Below are 24,023 nucleotides of genomic sequence, written 5' to 3' on the forward strand. Positions count from 1 at the left end.
GAATCTGTGTTGTTTTAAGCCACTAAGTTTCTGATAATCTGTTATGGTAGCAACAACAACAACAAATGAATATATCTGGTAATGATGTGCGTGTGTAGGAGAGAATGCCCTTGTTGTCGGGAGATGCACGCTCATGTGTTTAAGAATGAAAGGTCACCATGTCGGTAGCCTACTTTTGATGGTTTGGCAAGAGACAAGTATGTGCATTTATTTGGTGAGAACAGAGTGGGTATGGCAAGATATTAGTAGTCAGTAAATCTAAACCGAGGTATACATGCATTCATTGGACTGTTATTTCAATTTTTCTGTGAATTTATCATTAAAAAAAAGTTTAAGTTAAAAAAAAAAGAAGCGAGGAATAGATAGAGAATTGTTGTGCTTTTCAAAATCACTGCCCAAAACAGTTCCTGGGATAGCAGTCGCCCAAGAATCACTTTTTAAGTTTCTTCCCAGCACACTGAGTTTCTGAGAATGAAGGCTGAGTACAAGGTATAACATAACATGTACGATGACACTTTAATGCGCCAAATTAAAAACTTGAACAATATTGCGAAAGCAATCAGAACTCTCACAAACTGTCTTTGCCACTCTCGTTTCAGATCCGGAGAGAGAAAATTTAGAATGACAGTCAGTTATGTTGTGACATGTTTAATCCACGCAGGCATGAATGCATAATTTCTTCTGTCAGTCCATCTTTCTGTCCTTGTATAAGAATTCTGGAATAGTTTATGTGTTGTATTCTTATGGGTGAGCACAGAAAAACTATTATGCTCAAATAACCTTCTTCTCGAAGAAAAGGGCCTAGAGCCACCCGGGTGATGGCAGGGCAAAGACAGCATTCTGCTAACGGCTATTTTACCTCTACCCGGGTTCCCTGTCCAAAAGAGAGACACGGGGGCACCTGGGTGGCACAGCGGTTAAGCGTCTGCCTTCGGCTCAGGGAGTGATCCCGGCGTTATGGGATCGAGCCCCACATCAGGCTCCTCTGCTATGAGCCTGCTTCTTCCTCTCCCACTCCCCCTGCTTGTGTTCCCTCTCTCACTGGCTGTCTCTATCTCTGTCAAATAAATAAATAAAATCTAAAACAAAAACAAAAACAAAAACCAAACAAACAAACAAAAAAAACAAAAGAGAGACATGAAAGAATCACTTTTTTCATCCTGAATGGCCTGGTAGCAAAACACCAGGGTTCAAATAGCGAGTCTCCAATTAGAGGCCAAGATTCTAATCACTGGTCAATATAAGTGACTGGGTGTTAAGTCCAAACACACAATGGGAGATTCATTATGTTAAAACACAACACAACACAACAAGACTCTGTTTCTATTTGACTCAGAACTGCATAGGTCATGTGACAAACAATTCTTTAAATTTTTTCTACAATTATAGTTTCATCATTTTCTTCACCGGCAACATGACGTTTCTTCTTTTGCCTGTATTACTAATGATATATTCTATACGTTAAACAGTTAGCTTTTTTATTTCTGGCTCATTTCTAATCACTAATGTCAAATTACAACTCAGACGGTAGGCAAACAGCTAAGTATCTTCACCCTGCTATGGAATGAAATGTATTCCCCACTCCTGAAATTCATGTGGTGAGGTCCTAAACCCCAAAGTGATGGTATTTAGAGGTGGGATCTTTGGGAGGTAATTAAGTTATGAAAGTGCAAGTCTCATGATGGGTTAATACCCTTATACAAAGGGGTGCCTGGGTGGCTCAATCGGTTAAGTGGCTGCCTTCAGTTCAGGTCATGATCTCAAGGTCATGGGATCGAGTCCCATGTTGGACTCTCCACTAAGCAGCAAATCTGCTTCTCCCTCTGCCTCTGTGATCGCTTTTGCTCTCTCAAATGAATTAACAAAATCTTTAAAAAAAAAGACCCTTACACAAAGGGACATGAAAGAGAGCTCTCTTTCTCTTTCTGACATGTGAGGATATAGAGCCTATGCAAGCCAGGAGGAGAGCTCTTATCAGGAACCGAATTGGCCGACACCTCGATCTTGGACTTCACAGCTTCTAGGGCTGTGAGAAAGAAATTTCTGTTGTTTAAGCCACCCAGTCTATGGTGTTTCGTTATAGCAGCCTGAGCTGACTAATACATACCCATGCTCTAAGACTCCTTCTATGCTACCCTTTCTATTACTGTTTATCAAGTAATACATGAGTACAGACATACATTCATGCCACAAATATTCACTGAGCAACCACTGTGTGACTCATGCTAGGTCTGGCATTCAATACCCAAATTCTAGAGCAATGATACTAGGTAAGTACTCTGGTCATTAACCCTATGCCTTTGATATCAAGTGTCGAATCCTAACTTGATTGGGACTTGATTTAAAAGCCCTTCAGGTACCCTGTGCTTTTACGACAACGTTTTTCTGGAAAACAATGGTCACTGAAGAACTGACCAAATCTTCTTGTAATATCCGCTTAATAACTGAAGGTTGTGATTCGGAGACATCAAATGAATGATGAATGTTTGCAAAAAATATGCCATAAACGTAAACATACTAAAACCAGAACCCTGAGTAGTAGCTAAAACATAGTAAAATTATACTAAAATTCTACAAAACAGACAGAATGTACTAGGTGTATGATTACAAAAGGGCTCCATCTACTCTAAAATGTAAACACCCAACATAAAAATACAACTCTACTGGACATTAAACATTAAACACACACATACACACACACACACACACACACACACACACACACATCGCAGTGTGTAAGTTCTAGAATTAAAGATTGTCATTTACAGAGGAGGGACAGAGGTGCAAAGAAGTGAGGGGAGCTGGCTAAAGACACGGAAAATTAGGGGCAGGGTGAGGCAGAAGCCCAAAGCTCAGTCTCAGGGTTTTCTCCACATTTTGTACTCCCTTTCAGAACCAAGTAGATGAGTACACTGATGTATCAGTGGGTAAGGAGAGAATTCCATGGAAACTGATACTAGGTTAGGGCACCTGGGTGGCTCAGTGGGTTAAGCCTCTGACTCTTGGTTTTGGCTCACTCAGGTCATGATCTCAGGGTCATGAGATCTAGACCCGTGTTGGGCTCCTCACTCAGCAGGGAGTCTGCTTGAGATTCTCTTTCTCTTTCCCTCTCCCCCTCTGCTCGTTCCCTGCTCTCGCACGCACCCATGCTCGCTCACTCTCTCTCTCTCTCTCTCAAATTAACAAATCTTAAAAAAAAAATTGATACTAGGTTACAACAAGCAAAGAGCTAATTGCAAACAGCTAATTGTGAATAGTACATTATTTTAAGCTGAGGGCACCTGCTCAGAGTTTTGATACAGAATCCACTTGGAATAAAATTGCATCGAAGTGCTCTGATAGCGTGGGACATGCTTTCTTTAGCCAAGCTACTCAAATAAGCCTGGCTACTAAGTTTTCTTTGTAGGATGTTGTCAAGCAACACTGGATATAAACAATAAGGTACAAGTTCGTTCTATAGGTGCTAGGACTTCTGAGGTATACAATTTTTCACTGTGAGCGATCGTAAGTTAACGCATTTATACAAATAGCCATAGTTTTCCATAAAGAACATTTATTAAGCTTCAAAACAGATTATCAAATGTAGGATTAAAATAGCCAATAATTATAAGTTGAACACATACTTTGGTTTTTCAACTACCAAGAATGACTGCAGATTTAAAAGTCAAAATTCGTATATCACTGAGCCTCTCACTGGAGTATTCCAGCTCACTGATCATTCTGATTATTTCTCAAATTATAATACAATCTCCTTTTGAATAATCTAAATCTACTCAGAGCAGAGACACTAAACAACTGATCTCAAGCAAAGGCAATGACTCCCAAACTAAGCAACTAAGTGGCCTGTCCTCAAGGTAGCTTTCTCGACAGAGAAGGGGAAGGAACTGATGAACGGGTGGGGTGCAGGGGTTATAGGAAGAAGACAAAGAAAGAGATGGGAGCCTCTGGGACTAAGCGAGATAATACAGAGAAGAGTAGATGCTTTGCATAAAATTGGCAGAAAAGTGAAGATGGCTTAAGATTAAGACTTTTTTGCAGGGGATAAAAAAATGTTAGAATGACTATGTATTTGCAGAGAATTAATGAACTGGCAGTGAACAGTAACAGGGTTTCAGGATATGTGGAATTTTTTGGGGGGGGGACAAAAAATTAAAACCTATGTAATAATTACTCATGGTTAAATAACTTATAATGCTGAGCAGTAACTCTTGTACGACCTCTACTCACCCTTAGCCTTGAGCCCCTGAAAAAAACACCCACAGCTTCCAAAAACAATCTATTTCTGTTCCTAATTCTTCCAGTGGCTACATCCACATGGCAACTGCTACTTGTTGATGTATTAATTTTAGATATTTTGATTCTGAATGCCCTTCTTCCCTCCTCCCAGTTATATCCAATTCCCCTTCCTCATGTAGTTATATTATTATTTGTAGTTTATCTATTGGTCTTTCAGATTTTTATACATGTCTTTACCTCTAACAGACTCCCCACACTATAAATTGCTTATTTAGTTACCCTCCTAGACTCTGAGCTCCTAAGGCAGGAGCGACGCAGGGAGGGGGGCAGAGTTTTGGGGAGGAAGTGCTGGTACCTTCCAAGTGGAACAGGCCCGGGGTGAGAGGTGGGGAGACAGGAGGCAGGGGTGGGATGAGCAGAGGGCATTCCAGGTAAAGGAATGGGCATGGCAAACTCATAGAGGGAAGAAAGAGCATGGTAGATGGGGAACGGGAAAAAGTTCAATAGGGAAAAAAAGACGTGGGTGAGAAGGGTCTTCACCTCTGGCAGGGACATCAGCCTGCAGTAGACAGCAGCCATCAAGAGAGACAAGAGCTCGGACAACACAACAGGAGGCACAGGGCTTCCCGGCGGTGGTTTTGACTGTCTCATTGCTGGCTGTTGTCTTACGAACACCTCTTCCTGCTCCAGCCCAGGCTAGGTAACAGGTACCCCTCCCTCCACAATGGCACAGAACATCATTCTCAGCCTCCTTCTGAAGGGCTGAGTGGGACTAAATTAGGGAGATCATTATCTTTTCTTTGATTAAGATTCCAAATGAGAGAAAGAAGAATGGTGTTAAATGACGTAAAATCTAAGTTTAAAAAGCTAAATAATTCCATGATCTGAAATGATACAAAAACCACAATGTAGAAAACACTCTTACCGGTGACTTTTTAATAATACTATTGAATAATTATAATCCTCCAATAACTGTCTAAATAGATTAGCATTTATGCAATATATAGGAGAGATAGTAAGGTTTTTTCATTTACTGCCAATCTTATCCTAAAAAGAGTGATATCATTTTAATGTAATAACAAAGTGCCTAATGCAAATCATCTTGAACAGTAATTGATATGTTTTGTAGCAGAGTCTCCGGTTAATTACCTGTCTTTTTTGTTTAATTTTGAGATTTAAGTCTGCTTCTCATCTAGTCTTGCCTGGCAGTGCCCTACATCCATCTAGGACCTTCATCTTGTTTAATCGAGGGGGAAAAAGCATTTTAGCAAAGCATTTTCTACCCTTGTACTTACTTAATATATTCATATTTTCTGATTCATCTTTCCTTTTATAATTATATTTTTAAAGTCATATTAAGCCTGCAGAGATAGTGGAATATATGTCTCCATTCTAATGAACATTTTGTTCACGCAAGCTAGCCTATTTTTCCAGCACTGGATCTTTTACTTTTTTCTTCAAATTCATCTAAAGATTCTTCAATAGCTGTAGTTATCGGTAACCTTTTTTTAAAATAAAGATTTTATTTATTTATTTGAGAGAGCGCGCAAGAGAGCAGGAGCAGGGGGAGGGGCAGAGGGAGAAGCAGACACCCCGCTGAGCAGGAGGATGGACCCTGAGCCAAAGGCAGACACTTAACCGACTGAGCCACACAGACAACACCCCCCCCCCTTTTTTAAAGTAGGCTCCACACCCAGTGCGGAGCCCAATGTGGGCCTTAGGACTCAACCCTGAGATCAAGACCTGAGCTAAGATCAAGAGTCATACGCTTAACCGACTGAGCCGCCCAGGTGCCCCATTATTGGGACCCTTTTAACAGCTGTTGCTTATACTGTTTGGAGAACTTTTTAAATTTCAAAATGGAATTTTTAAGAAAATTATTTATGCTCTACTTTATTCATACCATGTTTCATCTAAACATATTTCTAAGCCCACTAGATTTCTGCCTTGTCTAATCTGAGCTGGTTGAAGAAACCAAACATGTGTAAAGACCCACCAAAGGCAAAACCGAAATAAAGCAGACTAATTAATGGCCATGCCAAGGACTAGAAGCTGGGCCTGGGAGCTTCCAAAAGGAACATGTTCCTACATGTGTAACTTTTAGAGAGGCCACTGAAGGCATTTACTTCCAATTAAGACACTGGCTCACCATTCTTTACATTTTATTCTTTTCATTTGAAGAGTGGGTGATTCTTCCTATTTTTAAATTCAGTTTCATTCATCCAACATTTACTGAGGATCTATGATGTACTATTAGGATTTCACAGAAGGAAGGTGAATGTGCAAAACTTTCTGCTTTCACTCTCTTTTTGTCATTAACCATTTAATACAGAACTCATACCAAATAAAATCTCAGGAATGGCCTTGCTCTTTGAAAATAATATTTTGCCGTTATTTAATCACACTGAGTTCCTAATGTCATAAGACAACAACAAGCAGCCTTAATAAACACAGCACTCACTTGATTCTCCAGATAAAATGAAAAGTCATCTTCTAAAAAAACCTCTAAAAATAGCTAAAATATCCCTACTCTCTCTTCCCTATTCAGGACTGCATTACACTCTATCCGAAACCTACATAATTTCTTTTATATCATCTTTTTATTTTCACCCCCTTTGTGTCATCTTTCTTTTTCCAACAATGATTCTTTTTCTTTTTTCTTTTCTTTGATTAGGCAAACATGAAACTCAGAGATTTCATAACAATGTAATACAGTGAATACTAATAATTGCAAACTAAATCTAGACACCTATATGACAAATGTCTGACATTAGCATAAAATGATTAGAAAACCAGTCAAGATTATAATGATTTCAATGAAAATGAAGGAATAACTCCAAAGTCCAGAACTGTAAATTTCTGATCTATTTTTAGGCTGCTGGATCATGGTGGGTAGTTCTTAGAGGTAGACCACCTGGGCTCCAATTTTAGCTCTTTCACTCAGTAGGTCTGTGAATCTGGGGAAGTTACTTAATTTCTCCACCCCTCTGTTCTCACCTGAATGGGAGTAACATCCCTGGAAACTCATAATGCGGCTGTATAGTGCCAGGCACCATCAACTCTGATTGCTGTAATTGCTGAAACAGAGTGAACGATTTTTTATTGCTCATCTTTCTGCCTGCTATAATTCAAGACCAATTTGTAGGTTTATGTATTCTTTGACGTCTATCACCTGAAAAGTCTGGTCCTGGTCTCACCAATCATATCTGTCTACTTAAGGATTTTCAAACGTGGCTCTAGAGAAATGATTCTTATTTTTGAAATCCTGGGTCACTGAGTGAAATGGGGGCCACAGATTTTTGGGGACAGCCCAATACAGATGGCCTCCCCAACTCTTAGACAATCCCTCCTCACCCCTGTTACTTGTCCTAACACCTTACCTCTTCTGTTAATTACATCTCCAGAAAGCGGGACTGCTTTTATCAGTGGATATTCATTGATCTCAAAAGGATAAATATATACATATATATGACTGGTGCAAAGACAATGGGCTAGAAAGCCTGCTTTCAGCTTCTTGGGGGAACAAAAGGATATTTGCTATTTTTCCTTTTTCTATTAAGGCCCTGGCTTGACCTATTTTTTCCCCCTCTATTCAAAGTTAAGCCTGGAAATAACACACTTTATTTTTTAGTTAAGAAACTAGAATAGGAAAGGGCCTCATTTAGTAATGAAGGGAACATAACCTTTATTCAATGCAAAGGGCACTGGATTCTATATTCATCCGTGCGCCAAATAGCCCTCTGAGCTTGAAAAACTAATTATAGGAGGGGAGTGTGACTTTTCAGTCTTTTTGGCTCCTGCCATGCTCTATAGTACTCTAATGTGCTAGACCAAGGCTCTGTCAACTCTGCCACATTGGAATATCAATAAAAGGTGTTCTCTCCTACTTACCTTCGCTTTCAACGTCTAATCAGTAGAGAGAACATGAAAGATTAAGAGGAAAGAATCACAAACAAAATGAAACAGATTGAAAAAATTATTTTTCTATTGTTAAAGTAAATATAATTTGCCTTCAAACTATGTCTACATGCAAAAGCATGGACGAATCTCTAGGGCATAATGTTCAGCAAAATACACCCCATACTATGATTAAACTTACATAAATTTTGGGGGCATTCAAATCTGATCGACGGTGATCAAAGTCAGAATAGTGGTTACCTTGAGGGCAGGCCATCTGGGTGCTAGGAAAGGTCTATATTTTGATCTGGGAGGTGATTCCTTGGGTATAATCATATGTAACATTTCACTGAGTTATATACCTAAGGTTACACGCAACTTCATGTCTATTGTAACTCACTAAAAATTTTTAAAAATGTTTGTGTAAGTTGTTTTGCCTTCAAATTTAAGATGGAAGATGATACGACTCGTGAGCAGAGCAGGAATAAGAAAGCCAGGGCCCTAATCTAGTTTTTCTGTATCCGAAGCATGAGGTGACACACAGACATGCAGCTCTTCGGATTGGCATTCTCTTTTCTGGAATAGGGCTAGAAGCCCATCCCTTTAAGCTACTGGATATACTAATAAAACTAATTGAAAATCTCTTTGTAAGCACAGAAGACAATTAAAGAGTTACATAATAATAAGCCAAGGAAACAGGAAGATTTACATTCATTTAAAGTAACCTGAAAAGTTGGGAAAAAATAATTTATCTTCTTTATTAGACTTGCTTCTAATAAAACTATTCAGGTTATAGATATGATTAAATGGATACACTTAAAGAGAAAAGCAGAACAGAATATCCAAGAACTGTAGGAACAATTTAAAAAGGTGTAATATATGGACAATGGGAATACCAGAAGGGGAAGAAAGAGAAAAAGGAACAGAAGAAATATTTGAAGAAATAATGACTGTGAATTTCCCAAAACCAATGACAGACATCAAATCACAGACCTAGGAAGCTCAGAGAATACCAAGCATGAAACACACAGATAACACACACACCCTTATACCCAGGCATATAATATTCAACTGGCACAAAATCAAAAAGAAAGAATAAAATCTTGAAAGAAGCCTGAGGCAAAAAAATTACCTTACCTATGAAGAACAAAGATAAAAGTTACATTAGACTTCTCTTCAAAAACCATGGAAGCAAGAATAATGGAGTGAAATATTTAAAGTATTAAAAGAAAACAATCACCAAACTAGAATTTTGTATCCTACAAAATTATTTTTCAAAAGTGAAGGAGAAATAAAGACTTTTTCTGGCAAACAAAAATTGAGGAAATTTGGGAGCTCCCCACTACTTGCTAGATAGGATGCTGCCCAAATTTTGAATCACTTAATAAAGCCAATTAAATAAATGGGGGGAATTTGTCAGTAGTGAACCTGCCTTACAGAAGATGTTAAAAGACGTTCTTTAGGGCCAAAGAAAATAATTTAGTTCAGAAATCTGGATCTATATTAGGCAAGGAAGAACATTAGAGGAGGAATAATAAAATCTTTTATTTCTCTAACTCGCAATTGATTTATCAGATAACAATTTGTTCAAAATAATATTAGCAACATTATACACAGTGACTGATTACAGCTTATGGATAAAGGAAATACATGAATGACAGCAATGTTATAAGGAATAGAAGGGGGCGTTAGGAATACTTTGTTACAAGGTACTTGCATTCTCTGTTTTATTGGTCCAGTGCTAAGTGGACTTGAATTAGTTATAAATGTGTATTAGAAACTCAAGGAAAACCACTAAAAAAGGTAAAAGAAAAGTATAATTTATATGCTAAGGGAGGGGAGAAAGTGGAATCATACAAAATATTCAATTAAAATCAGAAAGCAGAAAAGCGTGACCCATAAAAGAAAAAATACAGTAAGTTGGACTTCATTAAAATGTACAATGTCTGTTCTACAAAAGAAGCTGTGAAAAGAATGAAAAGATAAGGCACAGACTGGGAGAAAATCTTTGCAAAACACGTATCAGATAAAGGACAGTATCCAAAACATACAAAGAACTCTTAAAACTCAACAATAAGAAAATACAACCCAATTAAAAAACGAGCAGTCTCTCAATGAAAATACATATACAAATATCAAATAAGCACATGAAAAGATGCTGTTCAACATCATATGCCATTAGGGAAATACAAATGAAAACAACGAAGTATCACTACACACCTGTTAGAATGTACCAGCTCCAGAACCTCGGCGCCAAATGCTAGAGAGGATGTGGAGCAACAGGGACTCTTATTCCTTGCTGGCGGGAACGCAAACTAGAACCACTTTGGAAAATGGTGACAATTCCTTACAAAATGACAGATACTCTCACTACACGATCTAGCAGTCGTATTCTGTAGTATTTACCCAAATGAATCAAATACTTACATCCACATAAAAACCTATACACAAGTGTTTATATAGCACCTTTATCATTGCCAGAACTTGGAGGCAATCAAAATGTCCTTCAACTGGTGAATGGAGAAACAAAGGACAGGACATCCATACGATGGAGCAATAGTCAGGGATTAAAAACACTGAGTCATCAGGCCACAAAAAGACATGGAGGAATCTTAACTGTGTATCATTAAGCACAAGAAGCAATCTGAAAAGGCTACACATGATTCCAACTCTTATGATATTCTGGAAAAGGCAAAACTATGGAGATGGTAAAAAAAAATGAGCAGTTGGCAGGGCTTTGGGGAAAGGAAGGCAGGGATGAATATGAGGAACGCCCAACAGTTTTAGGGCAGTGCAACTACGACTCTGAATGCGACTGAGACGATACATCCGTTTTATATTTGTCAAGACCCATAGAATGTACAACAAGAAGAGTAAATCCTAATGTAAATTACAGACTTCAGTTGAAAACAATGTATCAGTATTAGCTCATCAAGTATAACATACGTACCACACGTACTGCAGGCTGTAAAAACAGGAAACTGAAGGTGGTGGGTAAGGGTATACATGGGAACTCTATACTTTTGGCTCAATGCTTTCTGTAAACTAAAACTCCCCCCCCCAAATAAAGTCTATTAATCTAAAAAGTATACTATATACAATAAATTACAGGTGAATTTTTGAGTCTCATGATTTTGACAGAGTTTTAAATGGTACTGTAACAAATTTTCATAATAAAAGGTTGGTAAAAATGGGGCACCATCATTCATGCATGAATAACAGGTAACTTTGTGAGCAGTAAAAACCTATTTGTCTGCAGCTGCAACCCACATTCTGAGGAAAAGATGAGCCCACAGTTCTATGATGAGTTCAAAGTCAAATAGTGGCCATTACTTCCTGTATTCTTTTTCTGGTCTTTACTTCTTTAAAGTGCTTTGATTTTTATTTTTACTCTTTATTCATTCACTTGGATAGGCAAAAAACAGTAAGAATAAACCTAATTTTAATGTGACAAAGTATTACTTCATTTTTTCCCCTACTTTACACAGCTCTACAGTGATAGAAGTGGAAATATTTCACTGTGGCATGCCAGCCGTGTGAGAGTGAGTAGCTTCATTGAATGAGGCCACAGTGTCATGGCCACGTAAATAATTTAGGTTGTACAAAGGTAAGCTGAGTGATAAAGTTGAGACCTTACTCTTCTTAAAGTAAGTAGGAAACAATCAGGGATAATACAATGTATTTGAACAAACATGAGAAGCTCACTTATATTTCCAGAAAGTTCAACGAACGGTTCTAGGAACTGAAGAGTATGCTAAGAACAATTTTAAAAGACTCTGCATGGGCAAGAACTTTACGTCGTTAACGGTCATCTTTCCAAGGTACGGCACATAATAAATAATGATGAATAAATAAATGCATTCATGAGTAAATTACATGCTTCCTTCCCCTCAGAGGGAAAAAGGACCTACAAATTAAAAGATATTTTAACTTGATTTAACAATTCTCCAAATTTCATTCACATCAATCCCTTCTAAAATTTTGAGTACAAGACATATTTCCATGGGAAATGAGGTGTGTTATTATAGAAACAGACTTTACTAAGTTCAGTTCATTGCTGCTTGATATTTAGAATTGCCCCAAATTTCATGTAAGGAAGAGTTAGTGAAACAGATGTTTTTACTCCCAATGTTTAATACAAATAAATCTGTTACCTTATGAAATCTTCTTCCTCTTCTCTCTTCGGCCTCAGCTGTTTGGGTTGAGCCATGTTAATCCAGTTTGGTAGAGATTTCAAGAGTCTGCTGATATCATCATCTTTTGCCCAAGATGCACTGATGACAAGTTTCTCTTCTGACTGGACAATGCCCCTGAACACAATCAGTGGAAAAGAGATACTTCAGCACGTTGCCTGGTATCAGTTGCATTTTTCATCTACCTTTGCTGTAGGGAAAAAAATACCATAGCCACCTCTCTTATTAACATAATCCATTATCTAAGTTGGGAGTCGTGACATCCATTAACAGGTCACGTTACTGGGAAACCATTTCTAGATTTTGTTCTTAGTTTCTTCACTGCTGAGTAATTGTGAAAGGTCATAATAATACTAATTTGTCACCCTTATCATAGTTAATCCCTTAGGATAAATAAAAACCTATAGTAGGTTTTGGGTGGGAATCTTTCAAGAAAGACGTTGAACAAGTAAGAATGTTATGAAGTAACAACGTAAATGGTATCGGCAAGGTGACGAAGTGTTACAAAAGGTTGTTCTCTGACTTCTTGGCTTACACCACCAATTAGTTCTACGTGAAGGTACTTTTTCAACTACGGACACCCCTCTATTCAAAGTAAATCTACCATCATAGAGAAACCTTCTGCCCCTCATGTCAGGCACGAAAAGTCTTTGATTATTGCTCGCTCCAGTGGGCTTTGACTGGTGACCTAGAGTGACAGGCTTCAAGTCCTTTAATAGGGCCCATGGGTTAGCTATTAACACTGCGCTTACCAGAAAGTACCTGTAAATTCATCTTAAATGTTCAATTTCAACTAAATTAAAAAGCTTCTCCTTCTGATCAACGTTTCTGTCACTATAACTAATTTCAATGGTCTAAAAATCATCAGCAACTCTACGTGACAGGAATGACATTTATTTATGAAGGGAGTGCTACTTAGCTGGCTACCCCCTCTCAAGGTGACCCAGACTCCAGGAGGTTCCCTCCACCCCCGGCAGGAATTTATGTTGGTGTCAGAATCATAACTAGGGGACATTTTGCATTTCTTAATATACAACATATGTACGGCGGGTATGCATGATAAAAGCTCTTTAAGGAACAACTTAATGTTTGTCAACAAAAGAAGCTGAAGCCTAAAAACTTTGACTCATGACAATCTAACTCGAAGTAATAGGATTTCAGGTTGTAGGGAGCAGTATCGTTCTGGTTCTCTAAAAATAAGCTAGAATTACTAAGAGAACCATAGCTGACTTCTAGCATTCTTCGAACTCACTATAAGCGGAAGTTTTCTAACAGTAACTAAGGTCAGCAATACAGATATGAGACTACAGAACCTTCTTTCTTTGGGTCTCTCAAATTACTCTCCCTGTACCTTCTATTCTCTTTTTTCTCTTATTTTCTTGCATCTTTTCTGCGGTATTTATGGATTAGTCCCACAATCTTTTACCCATACATATGTGGGGTGCTGGGTACCATCTCACACTCATGACGTCATATGCCAGGTGGGCCCTCGATGTTCTTTGGCCTTCCTTTTACCTGCCTCTGCTCAACTTCCCCTCCCATCCTCTCAATGCTATTTTTTAAACCTTCGCCCTTTATCTCCTCATTGCTTCTCCCCTATATTCTTCCTATCTGACACAGAAAGGAAGGTTCTTAATTACACACTTTCAAACATTCCACTTCTATCCCCCACAGAAATATCTTCAAATCTGACTCATCCTCATTCACTTCCAGTTAATCCCTCTACCTAGGCTCTTAGGAATCCTCCCTACTGCCCCCCAAATCCCCTTTTCCATATCTAGTATCTCCCTCAACATATTCCCCAACCCCGTTATTTATTTATTTTTTTAAAGAATGAATCAATCCCTTCCTTGATCCAGCATTTCTCTCCAGTTAAGCTCCTCCCTACCCTTCACAGACACTGTCACCTGGTCAGTGGCTTCACTCACTGACTTCTCTTTCTCACCTTGCACTCATTTTATCAATTTATGACTCTCTCTCCAGGATCTACTCTAGGATTTAACCCATCTATTGCTTTTTTGAAAAGTTAAAAGTCTTCAATTATTGTATTTTTTCCTTTCTAGATTTTCTCTTTAGCTCTTTTAGAAATCTACTGGCTTTCCTCCTCCAAAATGACCTGCCCTTGAATTATGGATTCTTTTCTTTACCTTTTTGAATATTTTAAAAGCAGCAATTTTAAAGTTCCTTTCATGTGGCTTTACATTTTTTGGTAGTTCGCTGGATGTCAAATGTCCTTTTAGCTGCATTTTCCTTCTTTTCTCATGTGCTCTGCTATTGGTCGGTAAGCTCCACGTCAGTGGGACTTGCCCTCTGTGGGAATCCTACATTTGCCCTGAGTTTTAAAGATATCACTATTAGGTGGTTTGCATTCCCCTCTTCTGGATCATATAGGTTTCACTAGTTCCAAGTAAGGTTTAAAGTTTTTTTTTCTTTCCTTTTTTTGGCTTAAAACATTCTCTCCCAACATGGGAAGTACAAATTGAGGTCCTTACTTGCACCTGTGTGGGATTCTGATTTCTTCTAGAGGCCACTTTTCTATCTTCAAGTTGGGTGGTTCATTCCCATGTCTAGAGCTTTCCTGGTTCCACTCAAAGGTAGAAAAGTCCCTTGTGTAACTTCTGCACAGATAAAACTCCCTGCCATGCAGGTGTTCAAATGCCAGCCCCTACTTGGGTCTGAACTCCACCATGATCTGAATGTATGTGTCTGTCCAAATCTCACATGTTGGAATCCTACTACCAATGTTACAGTGTTAGGAAGTGGGGCCTTTAGGATGTGATTAGGTCATAAGGGTAGAACCTTCATGAGTGGGATTAGTGCCCTTATAAAGGAATCCCACAGAGCTCCCTAGCCCCTTTCACCATGTGATAAAGCAAGAGAAGTCTCCGACTTGGAAGAGGGCCTCACCTGACCCTTCTGGCATCCTAATCTTGAACGTCCACCCTCCAGAATGGTGAGAAATAAATTTCTGTTGTTTATAAGTCATCCTATCTGTGCCACTTTGTTACACCAGCTCAAACAGACAAAGACAACTGCTATATGAAGTCCTGATACTTTTGTGGGCCACTCAACTTCAGTATTTGCTTACTGCTATGGCTTTTAGGTCTTCTTCCATTTGACTCTTCTGGAGAATCGTTTTTCTTCCTTTTGAAATTGGCTACATATTTAATTTTTTTTTAAAGATTTTATTTATTTATTTGACAGAGATAGAGACAGCCAGCAAGAGAGGGAACACAACCAGGGGGAGTGGGAGAGGAAGAAGCAGGCTCACAGCGGAGAAGCCTGATGTGGGGCTGGATCCCAGAACTCCAGGATCACGCCCTGAGCTGAAGGCAGACGCTTAACGACTGCACCACCCAGGCGCCCCTACATATTTAATTTTTTAAAAAAGTTACATATATATATATGTGTGTGTGTGTGTATATTTAAAGATTTTATTTGAGAGAAAGCATGCGACAGAGCATGAGTTGGGGGGAGGGGCAGTGGGAGAGAGAGCGGCAGACTCCCCACTGAGCAGGGAGCTCGACTCAGGGCTCTGTCCCAGGACCCCGAGATCATGACCTGAGCTGAAGGCAGATGTTTAACCAACTGAGCCACCCAGGTGCCCCTAAAGTTACATATTTTTAACTGGACTTTGTATGTGTTAGGAGTAGGAAAAGGGTTTCCTAAATCTATCAACTCCACACTTTTGACTGAAGTCAAAATTCAGTCTTAAATCAACTGCAGTCAGCGTTCTAGAACCACCATTTCTGTGAAACTGTTCCACTGACCCATGGGTGTATTTTATTCTTCACACTCTTTGATTATTCTAAAGCACCTGACACATAACTCCCTTCCTGAAATATTGCTCCTTGGGTTTCCACATCATCATCTTCTCCTGGTTCTACTCCTGCTATCCTAATCTCTTTCTCAGACAAATTGATGGCTCGTTTCCTCTACCCATTTTCTCAATATTGGTATTCCACTCTGCATTTCTCACTCGGGAAATTTCATCTTCTTGCCAGACTCAACTGACCTATATTCTGATAACTCTCAAATTAATATCTTCATGGCTGTCTTCTCGTCTGAGTCTTGGACCTGCATATCCAAAGGCTTCCTGAAGAGTTCTATTTGAAAGTCCTACCAGCATTTCAAATGAAAATGAATCAAAGGAACTTACTTATTATTCACCTTTCCCTCTCCCACTAAATATCTAGTATTCCTTGTTTTGGTCAACAGTCCAACCATCCATCCTGTTACTCAGTCACAAGTAAGAGTCTTAGTCATGAACTAAGAGTCATCCTATTCACCCACTGTCACAACATCCTGCCAATTCGACCTCCTTAGTATCTTACTACTGCTGCTGTTTTCCTGTTTAGTCCAGTGCCATTAACCTTTACTTAGATCCTCATTATTTGTCAGTTGGATTTGGCAGTAACTGGGCATCTTGCTTGGAACTTCTAGACCATTAGTCCAACTTACCACACTAGTTGGAAGAGTTATTTCCCTAAAACTGTTCAAATACAGTCATGTTGTTCTCCTTAGAACTCCACTGATTCCTAATTCTAAGACCAAGTCCAGAGTTAGCAAGGTAAGAATGAACATCCAGGTTTTCAGCTTCATCTCCTGCTATTGTTTTCCTCTTCTGTCTGTGTTCACTATTCCCAGCCAAACCCTTGCCTGTGTTGGCTAAACACCCTATACGTAATTAGTAGTCTAGAGCTTTTTCAATGGGGGAGGGTACTGTTTCCTACTTCTGTATATTGTCTCTGCCTGGAAAACCTTTTCCTCATCCTCCTTGTTTGATTCTACTGATTAAGCTTTACTTCCATTCCTCCCTTAGGACAGCTGAGTCCTCTTCTTCTGTGCCACCTCACCCTTGTGTCAGGGATGTCCAACCTTGACGGCACATTGGAATCACATGGGGAGCTTTTAAAAACCTAGATACCAAGTTCACACCCAAGACCAAGTAAATCAATCTCTGGGAGGGGAACTCAGGCATTCGAGTTTTCACAAGTCTCCCAGGTGATTCCACTGTGCATTCAAAGGTGAGACTCACCACCTTACACACACTTCCACTCTCACTGGTCCTGCTGCACTTCTTTACAAGTTGGGATCTCACACTGGATGAGGAGTTCTTTGAGGGTAGAGTGAATTTCTCTTTGGTTTTTGTGTCCCCAGTGTCTAGTACAATAGCTGGTATTTGGAAAATAAATAACTGAACTGGAACTAAAAATACGCTCTCTTCAGTCATAGGAGTCTAGGTAACTTATTAAACTGAAACCATCTTAGTGGTTTTCCTTTACTTCTTCTCTTTACTAAATGACTTAGGTGAGCTCTCAAGTCATTTGATATTTTAGTCAACTTGGAGATCACTCTGCCAGGCTCTCACCATACCTCTCTGAGTTCAGCACAAATCAGAATCAAGATTACAGGTGTGTCTCCCTCTGAAAAAACGCCAACATAAAAAAAGTCCTGACCCACAAAACAAATAAATTACGGAGTGATTACTGACATACTTCCCCCTTCTACTCCACTTGCTTCTTGGTGGCACGTTCTTGCAAAGTTTCCTCAAAGTCTCACCTTCTCTGTGAAGGATTCGTTGACTATGTCAGCCTACAATAATCTCTCCCTTTGGAAAGCAAATGAACAAAACCCCTCCTTTATACTGATCACTTAGACTTCAAAATTAGAACTTTATCCTATGTACTGGGTTGCATAAACTATCACCAATGGGTCAAATCTGCCCCATCAGCTGAGTTGGTATGTCCTGTAAGCTATGAACAGGGCTGACATTTTAAAATGCTTTAAAAAAAAAAAATCAAAAGAAGAATATTTTGTGAGATGTGATATAAAATGTAAATTTTAGCATCTGTATCTAGAAAGAACTTTGGCTGGGTGGTTCAGTTCCTCCTAGACCCATACCACAGGTGAAATTCTGCTCTACAGAGTTAGAACCTGAATTAGCTTTCCAGCATCTAAATCTTTGAGCCCATGGATGCTGCCCTAGGATCTAGGAAATAGCCTGGGTGTGTAGATGTGAGATGGTATTGTACATTTTAGAGATCTAGAATTTTTCATTTTAGCACTAGCTGAAATGAAAAAAAAATAGCTGAGTGAAATACTACCTTAAAAGTACCCACATTGTTCACTTACAATATATTTTTTAAAGACTGGCTTAATTCAATAATCAATATTTTATTACTGGCTTCACTAATATTCATAGATCCTATTTTAGTAAAAAAACAGTAATCAAAATGAACTAAGATGCTACCTATATACTTCCCTCAACAATAAATTATTAATTCATACTGGAATGAAGATCAATCCTGAATGTCATGCCAAGCATTCTAATTTGAAATATCGGCATTGATTAGCAATGTACAATTACCCTAAAGGGAATTTTTCATTCAAATGGCAAAGTCTCCATCCTCACCAACTGCATTTATTAGTTTATCATTTTGTGATATGCTGAACTGTGTGGGCTACAAAATTCTAGGGCATATCCAAACAGCTCAAAAAAAGAAGAGCTAAATTTCCAACAATTATTCCACAAGAGGAGTAGGGTTAATCACCACTACCAGAACCATAATCTACTAATTAATTCACAGCTCAATGGGCCACAGACAGAGCCATCTGTGTGACTATTTGTACCCGTTCCCAGGAGGAGGAGGAAACTAGGTATACCTCTTGGAGCAGGTGATAAGGCTGCCATGAGAAGGGTCTACCCTCTAGACACAGCTGAGTGAATTTCATTCAGAAAACATCTGCTGGTGCTGACTGGTTCTGGTGTGCCCTGCTTCCGCCCCGGAGCAGTTGGGAAGTGCGAGTGTGCCTGGTCCCCGGACACAGCTGGGTGCGGAGTCTTTCATTAGGTAAACAACCAGGGGCAGGTGGGGCTAATTGGATTCAACTGTTTGGTGACAGCCAGGGCATGATGTTTACTTTCCCGGACTGAATCTTTCAGATGCTTCAAAAACTAGGAGCCAAGATAGACGGATGAACCCCAGACACGGATGGTTCAGAGGAAGCTACTGTAGTGGGTTTTCAACTGTGAATGACTGGACCTACAGCAGGCCAAACCGCCAAGCAACGTCCACGGACACAGTGACAATGACAATGAGGGCTGCAAAAGTAAGAGGTAGCGCGAGGCTGCTCATTGAAACAAACACAAAAACAAAACCCCCAAATCCCTTAAGATAAGATGGAGCGGAGTAAGTAGGAGAAGAGCAGAGAAACATTAGGCTCTTTTTGTATCACCCTCAGGCTGGTCAAAGAGCTTGATGACGGTCTGGATTTTTACCTAAGAATCACAGCTTCAGAAACATCGGATTACTCTGGAGATGACGCACGGGAAACAGTTCAAGAGGACCCGTGGAAAAGGATCTGAAATTTGAGAGTTTGTAGAAGGTACCTCTTGGGCATAATTTAATAACAACCTTTAAATAGACACGTTCTCATAAGAAGGGTTACACTAACTGATATTTAAAAAACAAGAAGGAAAGAATTGTTAACAGAGGACCACAAATTAATATAAAATTTGTCGTTAAGTGTCAATGTTCAGATTCTTATTACAAGCAAACTGAAGATCTTTATGGAAAGACATCAGACCAGGTAACTGCCTGTTTCAACCCTAAATGCATGCCTTCTTATTGCACTTAGAATAAAACTCATATTCCCTGGCCTTGAGGTCCTTTGTCAATGGTCCTTAATTCTGGCACACATTAAAACACTTGGGGGGGGGAAGCATTTTAAAAGTGTATCAATTACACATTCTGAAGTGGGGCTCACGTTGATTCTAACACGTAGCGAGAAATAACCCGAATGATCTGCCCCTTGCACCTGTCCATCCTTACTCAATATGCACTTCTCCCTCCTTCTCTCTCCCTCTGTTCCAGTTACGCTAAGCTTAATGCACTTAAGCTTTGAGCCTCTTGCCATCTTCATACCTCTCCCTCCTCTGCCTGGAATGTTCTTCCCATATTGCCATATGGCTCCATCTCAACTTTCAGAATTTAGCTCAAACATCAGGTCCTCTCTGAGGTCCTTCCTGATGCTGTCCCTCACCTTGAGCCTTTTTTTTTTTTTTAACCACATCACCCTTATTCCTGAGAAATTTATTATTTGTTACTTGGTTGTATTCTGTGTCCCTCATTAGGGTGTCAAGTCCGTGAAGGCAGGATGCCTAGTGTATTCACTTTTATACTCTTCCATCTAGAATAACGCTGGCCCCAGAAGTGCTTCATAACTAACTGCGGAATAAATAATGATGAGTGAATGACAGCAGTGAAGCACAAAGCACCAGGGAAATAACAGAGGTTACAAAAATAGCTTTCTTTTGCCATCATATTAGTGAATAACAATATTATCAATGAATTAATTTAAAAATAAATAATAAATACCAGCAGCAATAACTATCAGCTGACAGCATTTAGTAGGCATTGATCTCAACACTTCACATGTATTAACTCTTGCAATCCTGGTAACAATCCTGTGTGCTAAGCACGGCAATTTTTCCCATTTGATAGACGAAATACCAAGGCCTGCTCAGGGTCGGAGAGGCTGAGGAGGGCAGAGCCGGAACTGAGTCCGTACCAACTGCTCTGGACTCCGTGGTCCTGTGAGAACGTGTCTGAACCATCTGCAACAATTCTCAGGTTCCCTGTTCCCTCTTTAATTACACTGCCTCTTCTCTGGGCTTTCGAGCCACACACGCTTGGCCTGAAGCCACACAACCACCCCCGCGCCCTGTGACCCTAGCCAGGTTCTGGACCTTTCTGCACCTCCATTTTCTTACTGGTGAGCTCGAGGGAGTCTTGTCTTCAGGACAGTTGGAGCTGAAGAGATAGGTTAATGACTGACAGTCCCCTGCACAGTGGCTGAGTGCTTTTCTGACTGTGACCCCATTCCAGTCCAGGTCGTTATTACTTTGTAGCGAAGTTACAGAGACTCCATCTGATACTGTGGTCGGCTGAGTTGCGGGGGAGAAATTAAGACTGGCTGCTTGCTATGGAATCTGTGGGACCTGTGGCTGCGTGGGCAGCACCTGTGTCAGCTGACATGCACTCGAAAGGTGGAGGGAAGCTACTCATTTGATCAATAAACATGGGGGAGAGGCCTCTACATGGACATCATGCTAAAAGCTGGAGATGAGTATGTGGGAAAAGACACGAGAATTTCCTTCTAGATTTTCAAAGTTTAGATCAGTAACACCCATGAGAATCACTTTTGGGACATTTTAAACTACTCTTGCCCAGCCCCAAGGCTCAGTGGGCCCAGTGCGGGAAATCCAGGATGGGTGCTTTGAAATCTCCCCAAATAAGTCCGATGTGAATCCACAGCTCAAAAACAATGTTTTGGGGAGAGAATGACATGTAAACCAATAATTGATCAGATCATGCATATGAAAAATTTTTTAAATTGCAATAAAATGGGATGCCAGAATAGAGTTATGCATAATAAATTATAGGAGCAAATAAAAACGCTCATTTGCTGAGTGCTCTCTATGAACCAGTGTACATATTTTATAAGTGTTCTTTTGTATCTCCTCAATATTTAATAAAAATGAATATATCAGTGCCATGTAAGCCAAGGGGGTAAGGGATAGAACATAGTTTCAAGAGACAACCAGAACACAGGCTTGCATGGAGCTTGCAGAGAGTTGCCTTGGCTATTTTTCTGATTCTTTTTTTTTTTTCCTTTTTTTACATTTTATTTATTTATTTATTTATTTGAGAGAGAGAGAAAGAGAGAGAGAGACCATGCACATATGAGTCGGGGGAGGGGGAGAGGGAAAGAGAATCTTGGGCAGATTCTGCACTGAGTGCAGGCCTGATGGGGGGGCATGGAGGGGAACGACTTGATTTCATGACCCCGAGATCACGACCTGAGCTGAAACCAAAAGTCAGACCTCAACCAACTGCACAACCCAGCGCCCCTCCTTGGCTCTTCAGAGGTTCAAAGTTAGTTTAGACTTTTGGTTTGGCTCAGGTTGTGATCTCAGGGTCCTGGGATTGAGTCCTGTGTTGGGCTCCGCGCTGAATGGATAGTTTGTTTAAGATTCTCTCTCCCCATCTCCCTCTGCCCTCCCCCCGCCCTCCCCCTTGCTCACGTGCTCTCTTTCTCAAATAAATAAATAAATATAAAAAAAAAAAACTTAGTTTAGGTTTTGCAACTTTTCATCTTTGATGCTATTGATCCTTTTTGGGCTTTAGAGCCAGACAGACTTAGCTTCTGGCGCATGTCCTCCCACTCCCACTCGCAACCCCTGTCACCTTAGCTGGGTTACGAACTTGGCAAGGCAAGCTCAACCATCAACCAGGCTCTCATTCCTGCAGGATTCTGGCCTCTGGCTACTCAGGAAACCCTAGGGCTTCAAGACCCATCACAGGTCCTGGTCTCTCGTTCCTGCTATTTTACACAATGGGGCCACTGAGATCTTAGAACACTGCTTTGATCGTGGAGAAGGCAGGTCATCCTCCTTAGCAAAACCCACGATAGTATTCCCTCACTTCATATGGGAAGTTTTCAGAACCTATTCTGCCCATTCCTACCCAGCCACACTGTCTACGCAGTCATTTTGATTTCTCAACCTCTCCCCCGTACATCGCATCTACACATGCTACCCCACTGCTTGCTCACCCTGTTCGGTCCGTTAGGAATTTCCTTATTCATTCAGCAAACACACCGAGGGCCAATGAGTTGCCTAGCCCTGGACAGACGTGGTTTCTGTCATCAGCAATGGCAAGTTTATCCCCATGTCACTCTTTCTTCATGCTCTGGCATGAGTGTTTGGTCCTCTCTGAACCCTGAGGATGGTTATACTTTCTCCTAATAAAGACATGCTGGTGTTTTCTATCAGTTGAGACACAAAGATTAGATGTTTTATTTGTATTCTCTACCAGGCCCAACCAGTGCAGAAAGACCACAAAAAAAATTAATGGACTGATGCTGATTTGGAAGAGGCAGAAACTTTAAAAAACTGTGGTTTCCAATCTTTTAATGACTATTTTGGGACACCTAAGCTGCTGGTAGTACCCCAGGACAGAGAGGACGAGCAGAGGCAGCGACGCACTCAGCGTGGAAGTAGCAGGCTAATGGACCAACTGCCTGATTGCTAATGCAGCACAGTGGAGAATCCACAGCTGAATTTGCCTCTAAGCCCCAAGGGGTGTGACTAATTAAGGAAAAGACTTCTAGTCCTCATTACCCTTTTAGGAAACCTCTCTTGATCCAAAGCATGTAACATGACATCATTAGACAGTACAGTCTTTCTCTCCAGAGTGAGGTGCTCACGGAAAGGTGAGACGTTCCTGACCTTCCCTCAGATCTCTTAACTCCCAATGGATGCTCCGGTTCTCGTGGTAAACTTAGAAAACAAGCCAGCTCTCAGCAGAGGGCATTGTGAGCTTGTGGATTTGATCATTTCTCTAAAAGATATCTGCTGAGAAAGAATCAGATTGCAATGTTTCCCTGCTCCCCTTCCTCCTTCCCCAATGTTATATCATTTTGGATCATTTGAATTGTATATGGCTTTCTATTTAAGTCAGTCATTTGCTGGCAGCAAAACTAGAACATTTCCTGTTTTTCCTCTCACTGTAATCAGGATTTGGCTGTCCAAATTAGGACTGCCCTAATTACTCCCCAGCAGGTGCCAGTCTGGGGGAGGGCAATAAACGGGAAGGGAGAAAGTAAGGACACTCTGCACCCTCAGAGCCA

The 24,023-nt window shown here is 40.2% G+C and overlaps 1 protein-coding gene across 1 annotated transcript in view; it reads right to left on the reverse strand.

Moving 5' to 3' along the window:
- Positions 1-24,023, reverse strand: part of EXOC4 (exocyst complex component 4) — a 717,712-nt gene that overhangs the window by 118,597 nt on the left and 575,092 nt on the right. The window contains exon 13 of the mRNA XM_045792625.2: positions 12,288-12,443. Coding sequence (XP_045648581.1) covers positions 12,288-12,443 — 156 coding nt within the window. The remainder of the gene's footprint in view (positions 1-12,287; positions 12,444-24,023) is intronic.

This window comes from Ursus americanus, chromosome 3 (assembly GCF_024610735.1).
Source record: "Ursus americanus isolate L20-20 chromosome 3, mUrsAme1.1.p, whole genome shotgun sequence".
NCBI lineage: Eukaryota > Metazoa > Chordata > Mammalia > Carnivora > Ursidae > Ursus > Ursus americanus.